At 35.7% G+C, this 16,963-nt stretch overlaps 2 protein-coding genes across 2 annotated transcripts in view; one reads left to right on the top strand and one right to left on the bottom strand.

Moving 5' to 3' along the window:
• Nucleotides 1-1,448, top strand: part of LOC109227143 (cx9C motif-containing protein 4) — a 2,860-nt gene extending 1,412 nt beyond the window's left edge. Inside the window, exon 2 of the mRNA XM_019392176.1 lies at nt 802-1,448. Within this exon, the coding sequence (XP_019247721.1) occupies nt 802-910 (109 nt within the window). The 3' untranslated portion in view covers nt 911-1,448. The remainder of the gene's footprint in view (nt 1-801) is intronic.
• Nucleotides 1,709-7,269, bottom strand: LOC109227142 (probable magnesium transporter NIPA4). Its single transcript, XM_019392175.1, has 9 exons — nt 6,667-7,269; nt 5,254-5,310; nt 4,210-4,300; nt 3,974-4,134; nt 3,751-3,878; nt 3,499-3,636; nt 2,713-2,805; nt 2,190-2,295; nt 1,709-2,100 (listed from the first exon to the last, which is right to left on the bottom strand). Exons 1-9 carry the CDS (start codon nt 6,842-6,844, stop codon nt 1,997-1,999), a joined length of 1,056 nt encoding a protein of 351 aa, XP_019247720.1. The 5' UTR covers nt 6,845-7,269; the 3' UTR covers nt 1,709-1,996.

The raw sequence follows: 16,963 nt of genomic DNA, 5'->3' as shown, positions 1-16,963 counted from the left end.
TATATATATATATATATATATATATATATATATATATATATATATATATATATATATATATATGGTGGTGGTGGGCAGAGAAAAAAGCCATTCATTTTAACCTTTTGGAACTGGATACAAAAAGTTGTTTAAAGACCTTTTCAAAAACCACTTAGGAGAAGGCGGGTATCACGCTAAATAGAACCAGACTTTGCTATGTAAATAGTCAATAGGAGAGAGCAAGAAAGAGAACAGCAAGAGGAGGCCTTTTTCTTTATATTTATATATTTCGGAAATCTAATCATCATGCACTTTAGGCCCTTCTGAAAGCCATGAGGCGGGGTCACATGAGTAGTGAAAGATTGAGCTTGCCATGTTCTCATGCTTCACACAAACCCAGGCTAGGAAGCTTGAAAGCCATATCATAACATATGGATTTAGAAAGTCCGATCAAAAAAACAATAAAAAAAGGACATATGTAGAAAGAACCTCCAGTGTCCTAGTTGAGAAGACAAATTTTTGAGTATCTGAAACGATCCAAATAGAGCAGAATAGATATTGAGGATCCATATAGTTGACCCCAAATAGATTATAATTGAAACAGCAGTGGTTGTAATAGTTGTTCGTGTACTATACATCTGGACATGCTGCCTCTCTAATGCAATACTTCTATGAGTTTCTCATCCCTTTGTACTTCTTTAAACAATGTGTAAGTGCATGCTTATTTAGTCAGCTACAGTTCTCCATGATGGTCTGGGGAGCTACTAAGTTAATCCGATTACAGATGTGGAATATTTGTTCTAACCCTTGTCTTTTTAATAGGTGTGTAAAGGTGATCGAAGCACTAAAGTACTGTTGTGAGCAATGTGAATACAAATCAACACATTGTGCTTCTGTCTCTGGGCTTCTAAAGCAAATACAGAAAAAATAGAGTTCAATGGCTACAGTTGGCAGAAGACCACAGATAATACTATATCCTAGTTGTTCTCCGTAGCAGAGGAGCCAAAGTGAGTTGCTTTTCAGAAGATCTGAGAACCAAACATCTTGGTACTGTTTGAATGTTTCTACTGCAGTCAAGAAAGCTGGGTCGCTGCATAAAGTAATCGTATCATATTTTAATTTTGTTCATTGGATGTTTAAATCCATTAGAAATCCGATTTTAGATATTGAGGACGAACATATGGATGTATTTTGGTATGTCATAGGGAACACAGCTATTGAACCTCACAAGTTGCGTCATACTTAATAAATTGTGGTGATGATGTCACGTGGCACACTAAACCTGTAGATAGACTGCATTTTGACCAGCTTGTTACTGTTGCCGCACTGCCTTACTGCCAGTGCTTTTGAATTTCTTTTACCGAACAACACTCATTTGCTTGTTCGTTACGAATAGGTTGGTATTTTTTTGCCACAAATATGTATCATTCCTATTAAAAAGGTGGAGCAAGTTTGGTTATTGGCAGATTTGATGCTGGAGTCGAGCGAGCCCATTTGTATTAACTGTTTTTTCTTTTTTTGTATTAACTACTAGTTCAATAGGTCCAATTTTAAACTAATGAGTATTTAACCTGTACATTGCAATACCCTGTTAAAGGGTCAGCATTGTCATGTTAAAGTCGAGCTGCTCTCTTTTTTGTGATCTCTTACAGTAAAGATAGTTAAGTGATGAAACACACATCATTTTCCTAGAAACAATGCGATTCTACACTAGCACTCTGGTCTGGAGTACATCACTGATTTTGTGCTTGTAATAAAGTATAGAACAATTGCAAGTCCATAGCTGGTGCTGTTTTCATGGCTTAAAGATGTATACAATAGCTCTTCCTTTTTACTCTCACTACACATGACAAAATCAGTCCAATGGAATACAATTGGTGTGTGGTCTCTTCTTGGAAGAAAGAGAAGAACAAATGAGGGAATTGTGCAGCTGAATTTGGGTGTGGTAAGAATTGTTTCCTGGACCGGGGTGAAAAGAAAGAGAGGAAAAGGAAAAAAGAGGAAAACAAATATCACACTATGATCTCAAAGATTCTTGCCGCTTCAAAGGAATACCTTCTTGTCCAAAACCATCCTCCTCATCGGTGTGCTTGGGAAGTCGCACAGGTAGCGTTGGCGGACCTATATAGAATAGAATTCCATATTTGAACTGTTAGGAACTTCTACGACCATATCAACTTAAAACTAACAAGAAAAACTGCATAGCGTACCATCCACCATGTCTTTGGTTTTGTGAAGAAGGAAAGTCCCGGAAAGAATAGTCACAAACCCACACATTTCTGTAACAATTTGTGTTGGATTCTGCCTATCCCAGTCCTGTTCACTCAAGCAACGAGAAGAATCAGAAAATTTGTAGCATATCCCAAGAATTTAGGGTGTTTAAAAAGCACAAAAAAAGGGAAAAAACAGACCACATTGCTCAAGCACTAGAAAATTGCACTGGCCTCCTACATTCAACACCCAAGATCTCAGAAAGTTAAATGGTTTGCTAATTGGATATGTTCAACTTAATGCTTATCCGGGTCTATAATTCCTCAAAGGGAACAAATTCGAAAAGATAACCATACTTGATGACTCCCAAATGGAAAAGGCATAGGACTCATATCGTGATTGGCCGAAACAGAAAAATCAATTTATAAAGAAACAACCAGGACAAGTAGGAGAAACTTGATATGTCACTAATATTCTGCAATGTGGTACATAAGCATTACCGAGACTGAGTGGAGAAATTACCTTGAACATGATGACGCTTGCCAAAATAGTTAACGAAGTAAACATGACATAGTATATCGGTGAGACAACAGCTGTATTGAATGTGTCAAGGGCCTGCATTGACGATTCACCAAAAAGGGGGTGAGGAAGATCACAATGGCAACAGGGTAAGTATCTTTTGCATGTGAACAATCAAAAGCATCAATTTTCCCTTATTTGGGGAGAGATGGTTGCTTCATGTGTAGAAGCATACTGAATCTGATCTGAATACGTATAATGAATTTTGTGATTTGACTCACATTACCATGTAAAAGTAATTGACTTGCTCATTTTCCTTTGATATTTTGCCTTTACTACAAGCTTCATCATAGAAGTAAGATCTCAATCCAAAGCAAGCATGATCCTAACCTATATTATCAGCATTCTTAGATAACAAGACATTCCCTAGGAAGATAAAAGTACACCAAAACTTTGAGCCAATACTACAAAAGACAAACAACAATAAAGTGCAACGTCGACTAAGAAAACAACAATAAAGTACAATGTTATACAATGTTAGATAAGTCATGAAATCATAAAGAGCTGTGAAATGAAATTACAGCAGAGAGGCGATATTCTCCTTTATGAAAATGAAGCAGATTAACATTCTAATTGCTTATATTCATTTCAGCAATGAACCAATAATGTGTGACCCCACCCTCTTCACCCACATTATGCTCCAAGAGCAAGTAAAGACTAAAGCATGCAGAATTACTAGGAAGAAATTTGCTGAAAAACAAGGCGATAAAAAGAATGAACAACTCTCACCTTATTTAAGTAATTCATTTGGGTGAGAATACAAACAATGACAATCAGAGTAAATGCCCAAGTCTGTGGATATATTAACTGATTCATTCCTGATAATGTCAACTTCAAAGCAATGCCAATTGCTTTGACACTCATAACCTGTTATACCACAGCTGAAACTTCAATTAGTAAATTGCTATGTGTGAAAATTGAAAAAAAAAAAAAAGCAATATCATTCAGATAGGACAAAGTCAGACAGTTACAGTCACATACCGATAAAGAACCCACTAGCGAGCAAACTCCTATGTAAAACATAATGTGCGTCTGCCCATATTGCGGAAGATAGTGAAATATAAGAACTAGGGAAGTTGTTACCACCAAAGCAGCATAGAAGAGAAAAGCTGCAGGAAAGTTGAAAAGTGCTTAAGCTCTAGAACATTAGATTAAAGACAAAAGAATCAACTAACATCATAAACCATATGAAGCAGGAAACTACCTGGCTCAGTAGCAAGATCCCACACTTCTGTAACAGATTCAATCTCACGTTCTTGTGGAGCATGCAATACAATTGTAATGGAACCCACAACACATAAAGCACAACCTAAAATTCCAAATGTATGTAGCTTCTCCCGCAAAATAATGCGCGCAAGGACGGCACTGGGATTTACAGCCTCATTAATACTTAAAACCATAAAAGTCAAATTCGAACTAGCTACTAACTTTATGCAATACCTTATAATAATACTCAGAGCACCAAGAGGAGTCACCAAAATGGCAGGAGCAAATGCATAAGCTGCAAAATTAGCAACTTCTCCAACAATCACTGTTGGGAATAGCAGCTAAACATTAGAAGTCTATCTTCGATAGGATTAGACAAAGTCCAGATAAAATGAAGAGAGAAATAAACGTTTCACAGATCAACTCTACATCTTAAACGATAAAGCATAAAGAACACTAAGAAACAAGGTGCAACGAACTCCTGATGAAATCTAACTTTCTAATATAGTTCTCCTTGTGTTTATTTAAGAATGGATATAATCATGCTTTTTATTTTGATAACCATGGCCTCCGAGCTAACTTACACGTATTTCGACTAATTCCACAGGCTATCTGCTATCTCCATCCAGCAACAAATACCAAGTAACTCTGTCCACCAAGGTTTGGACATATGGAAAGAAATCATCTAGTGTTTTTGCCTTGAACCTTAGACCTTCTCAACCCACTTCATTGACCACTAGGCCACCCTTTGGGTGCTGTACATAATCATGCTTTTTAACATGAGTGCAAAATCTCTCTTAGTTTAGTTAGAAAGTCTTTTAACTAAACCTTAGCTAAGTTAGCAATTAACCAAGTAGACGGGAAGGGAACTGCACTTTGCAATTAGTTAATGTACATATCATGAGCATATAAGCAGCACTTCTTATAAATCTGTATATAGTTTTGGCCGATGACAAAGTAAAGAGCAGCCACATAGATCCCCCATAAAGGAGTGTTTGACCAAAAGCATCTTTATTAATTAAGGTCAAATCTAAAACAGTCATGACTTTACTATTCCATATTCCTTCAGATATTGCCAAGAGAGGGGTAACAAACAACAAGGGCCACCAGATTTTGGTCAACTGAACCCAAATGAACCAAACCAGAGAATGCCATTTAATTGTAACAAATATGCAAGTTAAAGGGAAGCAGCAGCCCCAAGCTTGTTGCAAAAGGGGGCTTGTTCCACTCTCTCTAATCTTTAAAAAAGCGGGTTAAAAGGACTAGTGGCCAACTCACTTGTTATCATGCCCACCCACCAAAGTGGCTCAAATAGATATGAGTATCCTCCAACTCCTGTAAAAAATATCAATGTCAAGTCACAGAAAATGTGCATCTGAAAGTGGAGATAAAAACATCATGAATTGTAAACCATACTGATGATGCAAAAGCATATAATCACATCTTAATTATACCATTCTGCACAAGCAGTTAGTCTACCAAACCCCCTTTAATAAAACGTATAATCTGGAAAAGCTATTTTGACTGCCAAATTAAAGAACGAACATCACATGTCAAAACTTTTAAAGCATAAGTTATAGGCTATTTAGCATTAAGCATCTTGCCACTAATTATGACTCAAAGCAGCAAAGAATATAAAATCATTCACACAAATGGTTAAGGTAAAGAACTGGCACCAAGAACCTTTTTTAGTAAAAGAAAACAAATACAAACAGTATCAGCAGTGTTTTATAGATGGACCAGGTTATTCGTATCAGGCTAGATATCATCCATGAATCCAAAAAGTACCGCTTTGAGTCCAATGTTCACTTGAAACAACGAGATTTATACTACTGTTTCATCTTTAATGGACAACCAAGACCCAAACAGCATAATAAAAATAAATACAATGCAATCATGGCTAAAGTAGCAAAGAGTCTATTATTCGAAGAGGCAAACATCATTCCCAGAATAGGAATAATGCTTGGCAAATGTGTTTCTAGCTGGAAATAAAGGAAGAATTAAGCACTCATGTACAACTCTGAAGGCCATCGAATGAAACAGTCTCTGCCTGTATACCGCAAAGCATTCTAACAGTGGCTCCTGTCAATTAGTTAAACAATAACAGTTTTTTCTCTTGCATTATACTTTCTACATATGACACGTCTAGAGCTTAACTACCTAAAACACATTTATTCACGTTTTAACTTCCAGCTGTTTAGTTTGATTTAGCGAAGTGAGTATTTTGCAAGGTAAATGACACTTACAGTCACATCCGGAACTTCATCAGTCTAATCAGGACTCATAAAAACTTACAATCCTCATACCACATTATACTTCAACACTAGTCTGATTACCAATATAGCCAAAAAAAACACTAAATATGACAGGTAATGATCTCCGCGTACTTAAATGATAAAAAAATCAATCAACTACGCGCAATCCCATACTAGTTGGAGTTATACATACATACATTCGCTCTATTCGGGCCCAATCCATTCCAGTAATTGATAACAAAATCTGAAAATCTGCTTAGTCTACATATCTACATGATAACTCAAGATCTCAGCCAAGAAAAGACCTTTACAGCTATAGCAACAGTACGTACCATTCATGTGATCAAATTAACACATTAGCACATACAAACTAAACCCACTACTAAATTAAACATAAAAACAACGTATAAGCCTTCAAAAATAGGAGAAAAGGTACCAGCCCTGACGCCAGAAGCACCAGCCTTCTTTAACCCCTTTTTCTTAACGATGAAGCTAGCACCAATAAAGATGCTTGAAGACAATGCAAGTACCAATCCTTTAATATTATCAGAAGACATACCCTTGTACACATCTTTCCAGCTCTGACTAGTACTACCCACTACCTCCGAAGCCATTAAACCCAAATCAAGAAGAAGAAAAATTATCCTAAACCCTAAACTTCACTACTCCATTATACACATAGAGTAATTAATTGATCAGTGCAATGGCAAAGGGAAAAGACCCAGCTGGGGTAAATACACTGCAACAAGTGTGCAGTGTAGGATCTGTGAAATGTCAAGAAATGGAAATGGGGGAAGTGGGAATTGAAGATCTGTCGGTGCTAAAGCAGAGAGAGAAGGGTGAAGAAGGGAGAAACACAGAATGAAGATGAATGTGGGGTGGCTGTTAACAGCTGGGAATTTTTACGGGTATAGTGAAAGACTAATGTTGATTTGTTGAGTTGGTAGATCGCTGAGCATTGGGGAACGAAAGAGTCCATATAAGGTTTACCGGAATTTAGGACTCTTCTCCGATTTGGCTTTGATACAAGTATTTCTGTGACAAAAATATTATCTTTTGTGTTATTTTATGTGTTATTTTATGTGTCACTAGTTAACTGTAAAGAATTTAATAAAAGCAAATATGTAATTTTTTTAAAAAAAAGTTGAATAGTTATCAAGACCGTAAAAGATGTAACAAATAGTTTCGTTATTAAAATTATTATATCAAATATTTTGGGCGTTCTAAAATAAGAAAAAATATTTTATTTATTTTGTTGTTGGCTTTTTAGAATTATAAAATTTATTTTTTAATATCTTCTTCTTTAAGATTCTCTTTTAACTCTCGAGGTTAAATCATGATATAATCGGCCTATATACGGATATGAGTGGGACCCAAAAATAATAAAATACGTGATGTAAAAATTAGTGACTCTGCGAGCACGAGCACAAACTATTTGAAATACACTGAGCCTAGTGAGATATATTTTTCTTTCTCAATTTCATTTAGTTTTATATGCATCTTCTTTCTCAACATTAAATGGCAGAGAAGGCTAAATCAGCTTTAATAAGAATTTAATTTTGTTGCAGTTAATGTTTCCGTTATCCATGTAATTTTCTGCCAATTAATAATTAAAATGTCGAAATAAAATAAAATGATATACTTAAGATTTGAGACCAGTTGTATAAGTACGAAACTTTGGAAGCATATGAATATGATTTGCATGTAACTTAAATTTCATACTACATATATATGTTACGCATAATTTAATTACAAGATGTGCTTCGGGAATTTTTAGAAGATGTCCAAAATTCACGAGCGTTGTATAATATGCTATTTGTATATGTTGTGTGGATTGTAGCGAGACAAAAACATTAGTGATGTATCGACTGTCATGGCAATTGGCATGTGCTTATATAGCTATTCGCATGTGTATAATCTGAAAGTTCTGGGGTTGTTTGGCAATTTTTTCGTAATTTCGGTGTAAATTTTAGAATTATTAATAATTTTTTTTGTTTTGTTTTAATTTTCAATATAAGAAATAGTTTCAAATATCTCGGATCTATTATACAGCGTAACGGGGAGATCGAAGAGAATGCCACGCATCGTATTGGAGCAGGATAGATTAAGTGGAGACTTGCATTGGGTGTTTTATGTAATAAGATTATGCCGCCAGAACCTCAGGGTAAATTTAAAGAGTGGCGGTTCGACCGACCCTACTGTATGGGGCGGAGTGTTGGCAAGTCAAGAGCTCTCAGGTGTGGAAGATAAAAGTATCTGGAATGAGGATGTTGAGATGGATGTGTGGGTGTACCAGGAGGGATCCGACGGTGCCGAGTGGAAGGGCCATCGCTCAAGATTATGAATGAAGTTATTCGGGACAGAGTGGGAGTGGCCTCTGACAAGATGCGGGAGTCGCGGCTGAGATGGTTTGGGCATGTTAAGAGAAAAAGCATTGAAGCTCCTGTTAGGAGGTATGAGAGGTTGACCATGGCAGATTTTATGAGAGGTTGAGGCAGACCTAAGAAGTTTTGGGGGAGGTGATTAGGCAGGACATGGCGCGGCTTCAGCTCACCAAGGACGTGACCCTTGAAAGGAAGGTGTGGAGGTCGAGAATTAGGGTAGAAGGTTAGTAGGTAGTTGAGAGTTTCCCCTTTTCTTACCAATAGTACAGTATCACACATGTTCTTTCCTATTTCTCAGAGCTATATTACATCATGTTGTGTAGTTTGTTTCAGTTACTGTATTCTCGCGTTGTTACTATTTTGGTACTTCTTATTCTCGCCTCCCCCCCCCCCCTTTTTTCTCCCCCTCCTTTCTTTTTCTTCTTCTTTTCTCCCAGTGCTTCTTCTTGTTCTTATTCTTCTTCTTCTCCTCCCTATCTTTCTGAGCCGAGGGTCTATTGGAAACAAAAGGCGGATTTAGGGGGGGTGGAAAGGTGTTCACCCAAAAACCCTTCGCCGAAAAATTATATTATATATGTGAGGCAAACTCTATTTTTATCTCTATATATAATATTTTGAATCCCTTTGACACAGCCCAAAAGCACAACTCAGTGGTCAAGGGGGGTCAAAACCTTTGTGAGTTCACTAGTTCAATTCCCATTGGCCACAACCTCCTTTAACTTTATAATAGACACAGCCCAAAAGCACAACTCAGTGGTCAATGGGAGTCAAAACCTTTGTGAGGTCACTAGTTCAATTCCCATTGGCCACAACCTCCTTCAATTTTATAATAGATTCTGAATAATGCATATTATTAATCAACATTTTACAAACTTGAACTACCCCTTAAGTACATTATGAGAGACAAATTGCAAATAGAAGATAACTTACAAAGTAAGTTGTAAACAAATGGAGGTAACAATAACAGGTTGACGAGGCTTCTTTTAAAAGTATGATGACAAACTTATCTTATATTAGTAATGCACAAACTAACCCCAAAAGGACACAAATCTACAGTTTTGTTTATTCTCAACTTACATAAAATTTCTAGTGTATTAGCTTTGTCCATGGTCTTATTGAACCACAAGTCGACTTATTTGTATATCGATTCTTAACACGAGTCAACTATAATAACGTGCATTTGAGGTAAATCAGTGGAACATTTTTGTGCTTTTTGTAAATGCTCGTAATTATAAAAAAAAAAAAACAAAAAAAAAAACAAAAAAAAAATTGCATTGTCTATGTCAATTCTCAAATAGGGAGAATCTCGTTAATTAGAGTTTTATCCTAAATTTCTATTCAGTTAGGATTTGAAGGAAGGGAAAAAGACTTCAACTAAAAAAGAATCTTCTTTATATGGAGAAAAGGTATTCAACATCGATAAATTGAATATATTTGCTTCTCACAACAATAATATTCACGATGTAATCATTAAGAGAATCACGCCTAGGGGAGATAAATCTTTCACGCTATAGATGTATGTTTGATTTTCACTATCCCCATATAATGGAAAGAAAAGTATTATGGGTATCATAGCACAATATATTCGCATCTAATACTATGTGTGAATCATTGTTACCCATTGTTTTATAATGTATTGTATTGTACTGTATTATTTTATTTTGTGGATACAACATTTGAATAGATTGTATCGTTTGATGTCGTTAAATAATATTTTTGTTATTTGGTTTGATTGTATCGTACAGTACTGTAACTGATAAGTTCACTAAAATACCCCGTAATTTTTTTAAATAAAAATTATCAAGAATTACACATAAAAATTATTTAAGAAAACCTCTTTCTACTAATTTATCATTAATTACGTAGCTTGATAACAAGAGCAGAAAACTAAAGAAAAAAAAAAGCTTAACTAATATTAGCAACACAAAAAAAAAATTAAAAGGATGAAAATAGACAAAAAATCAAAGGGAGACTTGGATAATAAAAAGAACGGGGCAAACCAACTCTAGAAAAGATGGAAGAAGACAAAGTAGGTCAATAGGTTGGAGATTTGGAGTTAAAATAAAAAAAATTAAATGATAAAATAAAATTATGGAGTAGTAAGTAAGGGCATAATTAGAAAAGAAAATAGGAAATGATCCCACCACACCAAGTCAGTTGTTTCATAAAATGGGGCTTTTGGTTGTTCCGAAACAATGGATTTTACAATCAATTTTAAATAAACAATTTAAACAAACATTGTTTAAGGATGGCAAAATACATGCTTTACCCATCGACCTTGTACCCAAATCCCTCTTACACACATGTTAAATGCGAGAATAATATTACACACCAACCTTTTAAAAGTGTGTTTGACCACCACCATCATACTGCCATCAATCCTTCCACCACAAGTACCTTCTTCCCAAACTATAGATTCAACTCTTTGCCGATTTTTAACGAGTTTTAACAACATTCATCACAAATCCTTATACAAATTTCAAATTCAAGTTCAAACCCAAAGCTTCAAACTTGTTAATGGTGTTTTTTGAATTTTATCAAAATTAATCACCAAAATTTTAGCATATTTTTAGTAAATTTTTACTCAACAGTAATCACGGATTCAAATTAATTTTCTAGGTCATGGAATACCAAAATCAACAAGACCCGATTAAATTTTCAAGCTTTTTCAAAAGGTCAATAATTGTGATTTTTACTAGACCCAATAGCTCTCTTTTCTTCTTCTTTTTCTTTTTCTTCTTAGTCATGGGGGTTGGAGAGGCGAAACATGAGGGGGATAGACAAAACTAGGATGGGAGTTGGGGAAGAAGACGAAAGGGGGGGGGGGGCTGGGGTTTGGGTGAGGATAAGTATATGGGTTTATATTTTTTTCTTAATTTTAAGTAGGTAAATAGTTAAAAAAACGTTAAAAAAAATTAATTTCAGATGAATTTTTAGTTTTCATGCGCCTCTTTTATGTGTAATACACGCGTGTGACACATGGCAAAAGAGGTGTTTAATTGACACACTTTTAAAAGTTTTGGTGTGTAATACTATTCCCGTGTTTAACAAGTGTGTAAGAGGGATTTGAGTGCAAGGTAGATGGGTAAAATATGTATTTTGCCTTTAAAGATAACAGTACAATATGATACAATGGGTAACAACCATCTAAACAAGCTGTAAGTTGTTGAGAGTTTTTGTGTAAATATGTACCACTGAGTACATTATTCATAAATATTTTGACGTGTTTAAAATTTAAAATTGATATCCCTGTATGTGATAGTAGAGTTAATTATCAAATATCACATAGGTTATGTTAGTAATTTGTATTCAAAATCAGAAAATTAGAAGATGTTAATTCAAGAAAACAAAAATACAAAATTCTGAGCCCACAAGTTTCTTGTGTATCCTTAAGGAAATTAATCCCTCATAGTTGTCCATGACTTCGGATTAATTCATTCCAAGATATAATAGAATAACTATTATGTGGTAGCGGCACTTCAAATCAGGGAACTTCGGCGAACTCAAATGGCATAGCAAATCACACAAAATGCTTGCGTTTTGCTTTGAAAAAATAATGCAGAAGATAGGGGAAAGATTTTTAGATCTGACGGTGAAAAATGATTCGGTGGTGAAATATGAGGTTGAGCCTCTCTAATTATAGCCAACAAAGTTGAGAAATTCCAAATTAATATTTTCCGCAAAAAAATATTAGGAAAGGAAACATTAAAAGGAAAATAAATTTAATCAAAAAAATTATCAATCAATCAAATCCGGAGCCGAAGCCGGGCGATGACAACGGCAGCGCGAGGCTTGCTCTTTTGTCAACTCTTTAAGGGTTAGAAGAAGCGCTTCTATATATAAACACAATAATTTTCCTCTTCCTATCCAATGAGGGACAAAGTTCCTTTGTAAAAGAGACTAGTTCAAAATTTTATTTTTCTCTATTTCTTTTCCACCATTTTCCATTCACACCTCTTTTGTTTTAATTAGTAAAACACAATCCCCCCTCCCCCCCCCCCCCAGGAATGAGGAATGGCTATCCGGAAAAACATGTGTGAAAAAACTATGTGATTCGCATGTAAGGATTAATCGCATTTGGATAAGTAGGTTTCCCTTTGAACTTTCCGTAGTGAACATATATTGGATATACTCCATCAACCGGTAGATTTGATATCTTTGAACCGTTGAACTTTGGTGTATACCTAGATAGTCATACGTCGCACAATCAAACCTTAACGTCTTTGGTTCTTATTGTTGTGTTCGTTTCAGCCATGTGATGTCGCCCAAGCTCACACCACAAATATAGGTAGTGAGACGGTCGAAACAATAATAAAACCTAACGCGAGTTGGGGTCAATTCCTCGGGGAGTTAGAATTGGGATTAGGTATATATTTAATGCAATTGTATGATGTGCCTCAAATTTCCACATTCTTGTTTGTTGTTTTTACTTCTACTTTAAGCTATTGATTGCAAATATGAAACTAGGAGCCAATATTTTTTGTTTTGGTTGTTTTTTAAATGGTAAAAGATCTAGGGTCGTGATTTCCACCTAGGTGGTTACCTAACGGGTTGTAAACTCTAGGGCTGGTTTGATTAGTCGGGGTTGTAATATAGCAATCACACGCAATTACCCACTCTATACCTCTCGGTAGTTTGAGTGATTTTGCCCAATTTGGCTTTTTTCAATTCGAAATGGGTATTGCACAAAATAAGTAATATATGCTCAATTCGGGTATTACTATCTCTAGATTTGACTCTTTAATTGGGGCTATCAATTTCTTGAGTTCACCCCAATTCCTTGTTAGCGAAGTGTTCCTTGACTTAGTCTCTCTTTCTCAAGTAGAGACTAAGTCAAATAGGCATGAATCAATGTTTGCAACCACTAATTCTTGAATTCAAACACGAACTTGGCTAAATATCACTAATCCAATCACAAACAAGCCATAAATCAAACACCCATTAAGTAACCACACTAGGGTTGGGCCACAACCCTAGCTAGAAATTTAGGTACTCATGAAAAATGAAGAAATACAAGAAGAAATTAAGATAGAACATAATAATTGATTAGAGAAAGAAAATCTAATGTTTAGAAGTTAATTTAGTACAAAATTACTCAAATCGGTAAAGAAAATGGCTCAGGTGCTCTCCCCAAAACTAAAACTTAACCTAAAAATGATAAAAAGTTCTATTTATACTAGGCTGAAAATATCTGACAAAAATACCTCTGCGGAGGTTGTGCGGACCGCACATTTCTGAGCGCGGCCGCACTCTTGCTTCTGCGGCCGCACAATTTTAGTGCGGTCCGCACTCCTTGAGCTTGAGCTCTGGCTTTTGCGGGACTTATGCGGACCGCACAAAAATAAGTCCGGCCGCGCTCTCGATTAACAAATTTCAAATTCAAGTTCAAACCCAAAGCTTCAAACTTGTTAATGGTGTTTTTTGAATTTTATCAAAATTAATCACCAAAATTTTAGCATATTTTTAGTAAATTTTTACTCAACAGTAGTCACGGATTCAAATTAATTTTCTAGGTCATGGAATACCAAAATCAACAAGACCCGATTAAATTTTCAAGCTTTTTTAAAAGGTCAATAATTGTGATTTTTACTAGACCCAATAGCTCTCTTTTCTTCTTCTTTTTCTTTTTCTTCTTAGTCATGGGGGTTGGAGAGGCGAAATATGAGGGGGATAGACAAAACTAGGATGGGAGTTGGGGAAGAAGACGAAAGGGGGAGGGGGGGGCTGGGGTTTGGGGTGAGGAATAAGATATGGGTTTATATTTTTTTCTTTAATTTTAAGAGGAAATAGTTAAAAAAAACGTTAAAAAAAATTAATTTCAGATGAATTTTTAGTTTTCATGCGCCTCTTTTATGTATAATACACGCGTGTGACACATGGCAAAAGAGGTGTTTAATTGACACACTTTTAAAAGTTTTGGTGTGTAATACTATTCCCATGTTTAACAAGTGTGTAAGAGGGATTTGAGTGCAAGGTGGATGGGTAAAATATGTATTTTGCCTTTAAGGATAACAGTACAATATGATACAATGGGTAACAACCATCTAAACAAGCTGTAAGTTGTTGAGAGTTTTTGTGTAAATATGTACCACTGAGTACATTATTCATAAATATTTTGACGTGTTTAAAATTTAAAATTGATATCCTTATATGTGATAGTAGAATTAATTATCAAATATCACATAGGTTCTGTTAGTAATTTGTATTCAAAATCAGAAAATTAGAAGATGTTAATTCAAGAAAACAAAAATAGAAAATTCTGAGCCCACAAGTTTCTTGTGTATCCTTAAGGAAATTAATCCCTCATAGTTGTCCATGACTTCAGATTAATTCATTCCAAGATATAACAGAATAACTATTATGTGATAGCGACACTTCAAATCAGAGAACTTCGGCGAACTCAAATGGCATAGCAAATCACACAAAATGCTTGCGTTTTGCTTTGAAAAAATAATGCAGAAGATAGGGGAAAGATTTTTAGATCTGACGGTGAAAAATGATTTGGTGGTGAAACTATGAGGTTGAGCCTCTCTAATTATAGCCAACAAAGTTGAGAAATTCCAAATTAATATTTTTTCGCAAAAAAAATATTAGGAAAGGAAACATTAAAAGGAAAATAAAATTTAAATTCAAAAAAATTAATCAATCAATCAAATCCGAGCCGAANATGAGGGACAAAGTTCCTTTGTAAAAGAGACTAGTTCAAAATTTTATTTTTCTCTATTTCTTTCCCACCATTTTCCATTCACACCTCTTTTGTTTTAATTAGTAAAACCCAACAATCCCCCCCCCCCCCCCAGGAATGAGGAATGGCTATCCGGAAAAACATGCGTGAAAAAACTATGTGATTCGCAAGTAAGGATTAATCGCATTTGGATAAGTAGGTTTCCCTTTGAACTTTTCGTAGTAAACATATATTGGATATACTCCATCAATCGGTAGATTTGATATCTTTGAACCGTTGAACTTTGGTGTATACCTAGATAGCCATACGTCGCACAATCAAACCTTAACGTCTTTGGTTCTCATTGTTGTGTTCGTTTCAGCCATGTGATGTCGCCCAAACTCACACCACAAATATAGGTAGTGAGACGGTCGAAACAGTAATAAAACCTAACGCGAGTTGGGGTCAATTCCTCGGGGAGTTAGAATTGGGATTAGGTATATATTTAGTGCAATTGTATGATGTGCCTCAAATTTCCACAATCTTGTTTGTTGTTTTTACTTCTACTTTAAGCTATTGATTGCAAATATGAAACTAGGAGCCAATATTTTTTGTTTTGGTTGTTTTTTAAATGGTAAAAGATCTAGGGTCGTGATTTCCACCTAGGTGGTTACCTAACGGGTTGTAAACTCTAGGGCTGGTTTGATTAGTCGGGGTTGTAATATAGCAATCACACGCAATTACCCACTCTATACCTCTCGGTAGTTTGAGTGATTTTGCCCAATTTGGCTTTTTTCAATTCGAAATGGGTATTGCACAAAATAAGTGATATATGCTCAATTCGGGTATTACTATCTCTAGATTTGACTCTTTAATTGGGGCTATCAATTTCTTGAGTTCACCCCAATTCCTTGTTAGCGAAGTGTTCCTTGACTTAGTCTCTCTTTCTCAAGTAGAGACTAAGTCAAATAGGCATGAATCAATGTTTGCAACCACTAATTCTTGAATTCAAACACGAACTTGGCTAAATATCACTAATCCAATCACAAACAAGCCATAAATCAAACACCCATTAAGTAACCACACTAGGGTTGGGCCACAACCCTAGCTAGAAATTTAGGTACTCATGAAAAATAAAGAAATACAAGAAGAAATTAAGATAGAACATAATAATTGATTAGAGAAAGAAAATCTAATGTTTAGAAGTTAATTTAGTACAAAATTACTCAAATCGGTAAAGAAAATGGCTCAGGTGCTCTCCCCAAAACTAAAACTTAACCTAAAAATGATAAAAAGTTCTATTTATACTAGGCTGAAAATATCTGACAAAAATACCTCTGCGGAGGTTGTGCGGACCGCACATTTCTGAGCGCGGCCGCACTCTTGCTTCTGCGGCCGCACAATTTTAGTGCGATCCGCACTCCTTGAGCCTGAGCTCTGGCTTTTGCGGGACTTATGCGGACCACACAAAAATAAGTCCGACCGCGCTCTTGATTATGCGGCCGCACAAAAATGGTGCGGACCGCATTTCCTCTTTAAACTTAAAGCTTCATCTCTCTGATTTTTGTGTTATGCGGACCGCATAATTTTAAGTGCGGCCGCACTTATCCTTCTGCGGCCGCACAATTATGGTGCGGTCCGCATGCCTTCAGCCTTCCAAAACCCAACTCTCTGAATCTCCTTGC

The sequence above is a fragment of the Nicotiana attenuata genome, chromosome 6, assembly GCF_001879085.1.
Source record: "Nicotiana attenuata strain UT chromosome 6, NIATTr2, whole genome shotgun sequence".
NCBI lineage: Eukaryota > Viridiplantae > Streptophyta > Magnoliopsida > Solanales > Solanaceae > Nicotiana > Nicotiana attenuata.
The sequence above is the reverse complement of the archived record's forward strand: the minus strand, read 5'-3'. Positions and strand labels throughout refer to the sequence as shown.